An 8328-nucleotide genomic window follows, 5' to 3' on the forward strand; every position below is an offset into this window, starting at 1 on the left:
CCATGAGTGACTATGAATGTTTTGTATCATCTCTATTTTAGTGGTCTGCAATGTGTTTTATTGTCAATTATTCTACCATTGTGTGACATTTGTCTAAGTATCTAACTATTTTATTTCTTCTAACTACATAGTAGTTTTGTTGCTTGTAAACAAACAGGTGACTGCTTTTGGATAAAAGTTGCAACTGCATCCCATGAGAAGGTCACAATCAATGAATTAACATTTAGTAAATGTCTCCTCCATGAGGTTGACAAGTGAATTGCTTCTTATGCCAGATAGAGGCAGTAGCTGGTTTAAGTATAAAGTGATGAAAGACACTAACGTGACTCAATACACAGAACCCCCTTAAATCTTAAGAATGCAATATGTATATAGAAATCTACAGGTTATTCAGTGAAATCAGAATCACCTTTATTAGCCAAATACATTAGCATGTACAGGAATTTGACTCTGAAATGGTGCTGCCACAATAAACAGAATATACAGACAAACAGAATATACGGACAAGCTATATAGACACAGAATTTACACAATCCACATACAGTATGTAGACAATGAACACCACGCTAAAAACGACAGACTACACTATAAGCTACATTATGAATTGTACATGTATAGATGTATGAATAAATCAATTTACGGGATGATATGCTATAAGGGAAATATACACTCACCGGCCTGTTCACAAAAATGGATCGCTCCTACAGAGTGAGTCACATGGCCGTGGCTTGCTAGTATATAAAGCAAGCAGACAGGCATCGAGGCATTCAGTTACTGTTCAATTGAACGTTACAATGGGCAAAAAAAGTGACCTAAGCGACTTACATGCTGATCGGACCGCAAGCGTTGCAAAATAAATGTCATTCAATCATTGCACCCACACTACTCACGGGTGTCAACGAGCGTCTGTGTAGCCAAGTGTTAAAATAGAACTTAGTTCTATTTGTGACGCTTGATGTGCTGCAAGTCCTGCCTCTCCCATCTCCTCATTGGTTTTTAGGAGCATATACCCACATGCCATCTCCTCGTTGGTTTTTAAGAGTATATACCCATGTGGGTGATTGACAGGTGAACTGAGGTTTACACTCCAGTCCAGTTGGTTGTGGTAATGTACCTTAAAGTTGGTTGCCAACTGCCATACAGTATTAAGTCCAAAGAAGAAGTCTGAAGGAGGAGAGATTACTAGAAAACAAACTTTTACCCTTTTATCTGTGGATTAATTGTCATAGTAGAGGACCTTGTGCATTTCAGGTAAAATAAAAACCCAATGTTTATACCCCAGGACAAATTAGCTAGCAACAGCATGCTAGCTAGCTAAATTTCCATAAATGTTTAATGCTTTTCGACCTGTCCCCAAATTAATATTGTTGGTTCAGTGTGTCCTGAACACGTATGGTGTGGGGGGACAAAATCAACATGCGCCGCAATGGCGCACGATAACAGCTCGTTGATGAGTGAGGTCGAAGGAGAATGGCAAGAATTGTGCAAACTAACAGGCGGTCCACAAACACAAATAATGGTGCAGTACAACAGTGGTGTGCAGAATGGCATATCGGAAGTCACAACTCATCGAACCTTGTCACAGATTGGCTATTGCAGCAGATGACCACACTGAGAGTAATGTGCAGTTCTATGAAAGTGCAGGGTGCATCGTCCTTGGATGAATAGTAAACAGTGCCTAGTCCTTGAATGAGGAGATCATTGTGACCGGATGGTAAGGGCCACGGCATGGGGGAAGAAGCTGTTCAGGTGGTGGGATGTTTTGGTCGTGATTGACCTAAAAAATCACTTCAATGTTATCAATGCACATAATCATATTCCAGGTATACATACAGGACAAACACAAGCATGTATCTCACAAATAAATAATTAAATTGCATTGACCATGCACTTTGAACTGATTTGAGCCAATAAATGTTGTTCCAACAATTAGGAAATACAGTACTATTTCAGAAACAATACACTTTCTGAAGTAAAATAAAATGTTGCTATTACAGCAAGCTTTCAAAATCACATGAAGTGCAACACCCCAATAGTGAATGAAACTGACATGTAAATGTATGTGCCAAATACTGTTTGGCATTGTCTAGCACTGCATTTGCTGATAGCTACTATTTATTTTTTGCTTACTATGACTGTGAGATGTAGTTTTCGCTCTTAGCTACCTTAAGATTAATACACTAACTGTTAGTCCCTCTGGATAAGAGCATCTGCTAAATGGCTAAAATGTTAAATGCAAAATGTGTCGAACAAATTGAATGGATTGAAAATATGTATTTCAAAAAGACATGAAGGAAGTGCAACCCTACTCAACTAAAGATTCAGTTGTTCAAACAAACATGCAGAAGCCACAAACAAAACATCACACAACAGACAGCACTAAGCATTAAAACCACTAATGCTGGTTATAATCTCTAAAGGCACGGGGTAGTTAACTCTTCCCCTAGCTACAGGGCAGTGAGGGTACTATCTCACGTTTCAGGGTAGAGTTACAGTAGGGATTTCATGAGTCTTGTATCATCAGCAGATACACTCTTCCCTCCCACAGAGAGAGATACAGTACTAGAATAACACTGACCAGCTCTCTGGGTATCACTTCTAAATGTCTCTTAACTGATGGTGGATCATGTGTAACTGCAGCAGACCACTTAATAGGCTTACACAACAAGAGTTGTGCTAGACCTGTAACATTCCTGCAATTTTTACATTTCTTGAATTTATAACAGACTCAACACGGAATATGCCACTTTCCATCCAGTAGCAACTCACCTGGGGCCAAACCGTCAACATTCAGTAGGGAGGGACTTAAAAGGAGAGACATGAAATTAATAATACAAATGGTGATAAGAATAAAAACAGCGTCATTGAAATAAAGTCCTCAATCCTCATAAGCTGGAATGTTCCATAACCTGAGTGAAAGGATGAAAAATAGAAGACTGAAAGAAAATAACATGCAGGATGCTGCTGTGGTCCAGTATGGGGGACATCAAACACTATAGTCCAGCTCTGCATTCAGCGTTGTGTACATCTCATAGATTGCATCCACTGTGGCCGTGTAATTGATGAGGAACTGGCGTACACTAGCCATGCAGTCCTCCTCTCTGACCTCTTGACCTTTTGACAGGGCCTTTATAAAGTCTGACTTATAGGGTGCTGCAAGCAACGCCGCCTGGAGGGGACAAAGAGAAATCCAGTTGTTACATAGTTACTACACCTTGGCTGGGCAGTTCATCTACATTCAAATTCAATCTGTCGTTTTCAGTTATTACATGTAGAAATTAAGTTCAATATGAAATCAATACATTCAGAGGTGCTTGAGAACCAGGGTTAAGTAGAACACCAAGTCACAAGTAAAAGGCTAGGAGGTCAAGACTATGCTACCACATGACTGTAGTCACATAGTCTCACCTTAAAGATCTTCTGCACTAGCCAGCCGTGGTATTTCTTCAGGGCCTGGTCGTACGCTTTGGTGATGTTGACACGGATGAGGTTAGGGTTGTTCTCATCTTTCTCTCCATCTGCCAAGCTCTGCAGCAGGATCTGGATGAAACGGAGGCCTCTGCGGGAGAGAGGACAATCAGCTTAACTCATTTGATTTCAGTCACAGCATTATTCATGACGTGCAGATCTCTATCTAGAAATAAGAACACCATTTCACAGCCTCTAGTCAGCCCAATTCTGATCTTTTGACCAACCACATCAGATATTCTTCAGAACTGATCTGATTGGTCAAAAGACTAATTAGTGAAAGAAAACATCAGAATTGGACTACCAGATTAAACACAGCCTTAAACACATTCAGGTGAGATGATTCTGAGCTCACCTCTTCAGCCACATCAGGGCCAAGGTGGCTCCCACTTTGGGCCACTCTGTGCCATATGCCTCCTTCTCTGACTCCACTATCTGCTGTAGTGTTGCATACTTGGCAGGGTCCTTGTCATACACACTTCTGATTTTCTGGAAGGAAATTATTACCAACAAAATGTATAGACGTAGGCATTTGTTGCTGTAGGGTTATTCTTATTTCAAGGCACAATTAGAGGGTGTGGAAAATATACTTACTGTTATATTGCCACTGATGTCTGATTTGATAGGAACAAATACTTTTGACCCCAGGCAGTCTGGAAAGAAGAAAGAGAGGGACAAAACATTGGATTGAAACGCAACCAAGCAGTTATGAGTAAATGCCGACACAGCATCTTGGATATAGCCAGAGAAACATCCTTGGGGTAGGAAAGAATAGAATACAAATTACACTTATTCTCCCACAATGCTTATGTGAATTATATGAACGTTTCTTGTTGGGCAATCAATAGAGAAAAGGGTCCATTCAAGTCTAAAGTCACAAGGAGGCCAATGCAGCAGGCAGTGTGGGAGGAGAGAGAGAAGAGCTACAGCAGCTGCATACTAATTCACATGGCCCCTCTTGCACTTTGGTTTCACCACCTCAATACTTCCTTGGTTTTAAAATCAGATTATTACACTTTATGTTAAGACTATTCCTTGACATTTCCAATATGTAAAAACAACATCGTGGAAGGTTGTTACCACACAGACACTACTAGCGCATTTAAATCTCAAAATGAGCCTATGATTGAGCCACCCACAAAGAGTTTATTTGCAGATCATTCAAAATGTAATAACAGGTTAATATGGTAGGCCTACTCTACTCGGTTGGGTGATGGTCATCTTTATGCAACTCTGTCGTTAACAAAGCGATTATAACGGCGCTGTACTTACTCAACGTCATATGTTGTTTATTCAACAAGGTCAATGGCACTGTCTAGCCAACTTAGTCAAACCTGTGTTGGTTTCTTAGACTTAAATACACATTTAAATTGATTGTTTTTAATTTAGTTCAGTCTATTTCTAAATGTTGTTATAGGGGAAGACAATCATGAAAAGTGAAACAAAAAGAAAATTAAGTGACGACATTTTCTAAGGTATCGGTGACTGTGAGACAACTTGAGCGCCTCTCCAGTTTCATGAAGACCAATGAATGTGATAGGCTACAGGTCGTCTACCGACCGTTCAGGTGTACTTCTGTACTCACCAAAAAAAGGCGGAAGATATGCCACTGACTCCAGAAAGAACTTTGTATCCACTGATTTGTCGACTGGAAGTTCTCCAAATTGGTTATCCATTAAAAGTGACATCGTTTTCTGAAATGATATGTGACTAACTACAGAATGATAACGACTGCTGTCTGTGAATAATAAACCCGGAACTGTCTTCCGTGTTCACTGTCTTCTACGCCTACGGCAAGGCAACTGTATACTCTGGCAAGGCACACTGACTTGGCAGGGGGCGCGCCCTGATCGTTTCACGTCATCAACAGGTGTTAGAAAGTGAAAGAAAAAATGTTTGCGTGAGATACGCTGGAATTGAAACATTCTACCTTCATGGACTGAGCAAGCCTTACATATGCAGTTTTAAAAACGGTTATTCGTTGAATCTATCATCATATTTGCAGGTCCGGGAAAAATAGCATTTTATAAAAATGTCGTGCAATTCTACATCATTTTACATATTATGGGATAATGGACAGAGAGAAAGGCCTATGTGTTAATTTTATCACATTTCACCAATTCCAAATCAGCGTGTCCAGTTTGCAACGGAATTGTCCCTGTTTGCAAATAATTAAATCTGAGAAGTCATTAGGAATTGAGCATGGTACTTTCAAAAGTTAGCAACTGGGTAACCTTTTGGGTCAGACATAGACAAACCCACGTTGGTTACATGTAGGTCCCAAATGGGTCCTGCATACTTTTTATTGGACTGTAAAGTGGGCAAATCTTGTGTTATTTTTCAGGAATAAGGATTGGGACTCAATTAGGAAAACCATTTGGGTCACAAACAGGCAAACCCATGTGGGCTACAACTTGGGTACCAAATGGGCTATCTGGTGTGAATATGGTCACAGATTGTCTCTGGGTGTCTACAAGTTACCACAGCCACAATGTCAAAATTGGCTATATCTAAAAAATATATGAAAACAAAACATTTCCTTTTTGGTCTTAATTTAAGGTTAGGGTTAAGTTTAAAATCAGTTTTTCAATCTCAACTGGCAGTTTCATTAAATAGTACCCGCAAAACACCAGTCTCAACGTCAACAGTGAAGAGGAGACTCCAGGATGCTGGCCTTCTAGGCAGAGTTCCTCTGTCCAGTGTCTGTGTTCTTTTGGCCATATTAATCTTTTATTTTTATTGGCCAGTCTGAGATATGGCTTTTTCTTTGCAACTCTGCCTAGAAGGCCAGCATCCCGGAGTCACCTCTTCACTGTTGATGTTGAGACTGGTGTTTTGCGGGTACTATTTAATGAAGCTGCCAATTGAGGACTTGTGAGGCATTTGTTTCTCAAACTAGACACTCGAATGTACTTGTTCTCTTGCTCAGTTGTACACCGGGGCCTCCCACTCCTCTTTCTATTCTGGTTAGAGCCAGTTTGCGCTGTTCTGTGAAGGGAGTAGTACACAGCGTTGTACGAGATCTTCAGTTTCTTGGCAATTTCTCGCATGCAACAGCCTTAATTTCTCAGAACAAGAAGAGACTGGCGAGATTCAGAAGAAAGGTCTTTGCTTCTGGCCATTTTGAGCCTGTAATCAAACCCACAAATGCTGATGCTCCAGATACTCAACTAGTCTAAAGAAGGCCAGTTTTATTGCTTCTTTAATCAGAACAACAGTTTTCAGCTGTGCTAACATAATTGTAAAAGGGTTTTCTAACGATCAATTAGCCTTATAAAATGAAAAACTTGGATTAGCTAACACGTGCTAAACGTGCCATTGGAACACAGGAGTGATGGTTTCTGATAAAGGGCCTCTGTACGCCTATGTAGATATTCCATTAAAATTCAGCCGTTTCCAGCTACAATAGTAATTTATAACATTAACAATGTCTGTACTGTATTTCTGATTAATTTCATGTTATTTTAATGGACGAAAAATTTGCTTTTCTTTCAAAAACAAGGACATTTCTAAGTGATCCCAAACTTTTGAACAGTAGTGTAATGTGGGTGTGTCTATGACCAAGTACATGTGTGTTAAGGGGCAGAGAATCAGAGCAGGTGGTCAGTCCATTTCAAGTGTTCAACAGTCTGATGGCTTGTAAATAGAAAACTGTTGATATCAGACCTAATGCTCGGATACCATCTGCCTAACTGGCTTGTGTGGGGTCCTTGATGATGCTGAGTGCCTTCCTCATGCACCGTTTCATGTAGATGTGCTGGATGGGTGGGTGTACTGTCCCAATGATGTACTGGGCCATCTTCACCAACTGCTGGAGGGCCTTGCGGTCATGGATGGAGAAATTCCCGTACCAGGCCGCATTTCTTCAGGCATCTTAGAAAGTAGAGACGCTGTTGCGCCCTCTTGACAAGAGTGTGATTTTGTTAGTCCCTGACAAGTCCTTGGTGATGTGGACGCCTAAGGACTTAAAACTCTCTCTACCGAAGTCCTGTTTATGTGGATTGCGGCAAGGACACCTGTGTCTTTGTAGTGACTGGGTGTATTGATACACCATCCAAAGTGTAATTAATAACTTCACCATGCAATATTCAATGTCTGCTTCTTTTTTTTTTACCCATATACCAATAGGTGTGCTTCTTTGTGAGGCATTGGAAAACCTCCCTGGTATTTGTGGTTGAATCTGTGTTTGATATTCACTGCTCGACTGAGGGACTGTACAGATAATTGTATGTGTGGGATACAGAGTCATTCAAAAATCATGTTAAACAATATTATTGCACACAGAGTGAGTCCATGCAACTTTCGTTACTTGTTAAGAACATTTTTACTCGTGAACTTATTTAGGCTTGCCATAACAAAGGGGTTAAATACATATTGACTCAAGAGTGGGTACAGTGTGCCTGGTATGCTGGCCTTGATGTGGGCCATGAACAGCCTCCCGAAGCCTTCACGATGACTGAGGTGAGCGCCATGGGGCAATAGTCATTTGGGCATGTCACCTTGTTTTTCTTGGTCACTGGGATGATGGTTGTCTCCTTAAAGCAGGTGGGGACTGCAGCCTGGGACAGGGACAGATTGAAGATGTGCAAGAAGACGCCCGCAAGCTGGTTAACACACACTCTGAGGACGTGGCCAGGGATGCTATCTGGGCCTACGGCTTTGTGAGTGTTCACTCTTCAGAGTTTTCCTAACGTCAGCCTCGGAAAATGAAAGCATCCGGTCGTCCAGAGCAGCAAGACTCTTCCTGTTTGGCTCGGTTGTCTGCATTGAAGCGAGAATAGAATGGGTTAAACTCGTCTGGGAGGGAGGCTTAGGTGGGCACCGCAGTTGGATTTGCCTTTGTATTCTGTGATAGTCTGT

General features: G+C 41.0%; 1 protein-coding gene across 2 annotated transcripts; it reads right to left on the minus strand.

The window, feature by feature from the left end:
• Positions 1 to 394: 394 nt before the first annotated feature.
• LOC112257547 (glycolipid transfer protein) lies at positions 395 to 5281 on the minus strand. 2 transcript variants are annotated; one of them, XR_002954597.2, is made up of 6 exons: positions 5054 to 5281; positions 4063 to 4121; positions 3824 to 3957; positions 3409 to 3559; positions 2770 to 3169; positions 395 to 1777 (listed from the first exon to the last, which is right to left on the minus strand). XR_002954597.2 is itself a non-coding variant. In XM_024431195.2 (5 exons), the coding sequence occupies exons 1-5, from the start codon at positions 5154 to 5156 to the stop codon at positions 2987 to 2989; spliced, it is 630 nt and encodes a 209-aa protein (XP_024286963.1). In that variant the 5' UTR covers positions 5157 to 5281; the 3' UTR covers positions 395 to 2986. The 2 variants fall into 2 exon arrangements, 1 of the variants encoding a protein (XP_024286963.1); XM_024431195.2 differs by having other exon boundaries at positions 395 to 3169.
• Positions 5282 to 8328: the final 3047 nt, after the last annotated feature.

Source organism: Oncorhynchus tshawytscha, linkage group LG09 (genome assembly GCF_018296145.1).
Source record: "Oncorhynchus tshawytscha isolate Ot180627B linkage group LG09, Otsh_v2.0, whole genome shotgun sequence".
Taxonomy (NCBI): domain Eukaryota; kingdom Metazoa; phylum Chordata; class Actinopteri; order Salmoniformes; family Salmonidae; genus Oncorhynchus; species Oncorhynchus tshawytscha.

Excerpts from the sequence above, each read along its gene's own strand:
- LOC112257547 (XM_024431195.2), bottom strand. The coding sequence starts at position 5,156 with ATGTCACTTTTAATGGATAACCAATTTGGAGAACTTCCAGTCGACAAA. Across the intron at positions 3,560-3,823 it reads GCCCTGATGTGGCTGAAGAG|AGGCCTCCGTTTCATCCAGA; the intron begins GTGAGCTCAGAA and ends TCTCTCCCGCAG. Across the intron at positions 3,170-3,408 it reads TAGTGCAGAAGATCTTTAAG|GCGGCGTTGCTTGCAGCACC; the intron begins GTGAGACTATGT and ends TGTCCCCTCCAG.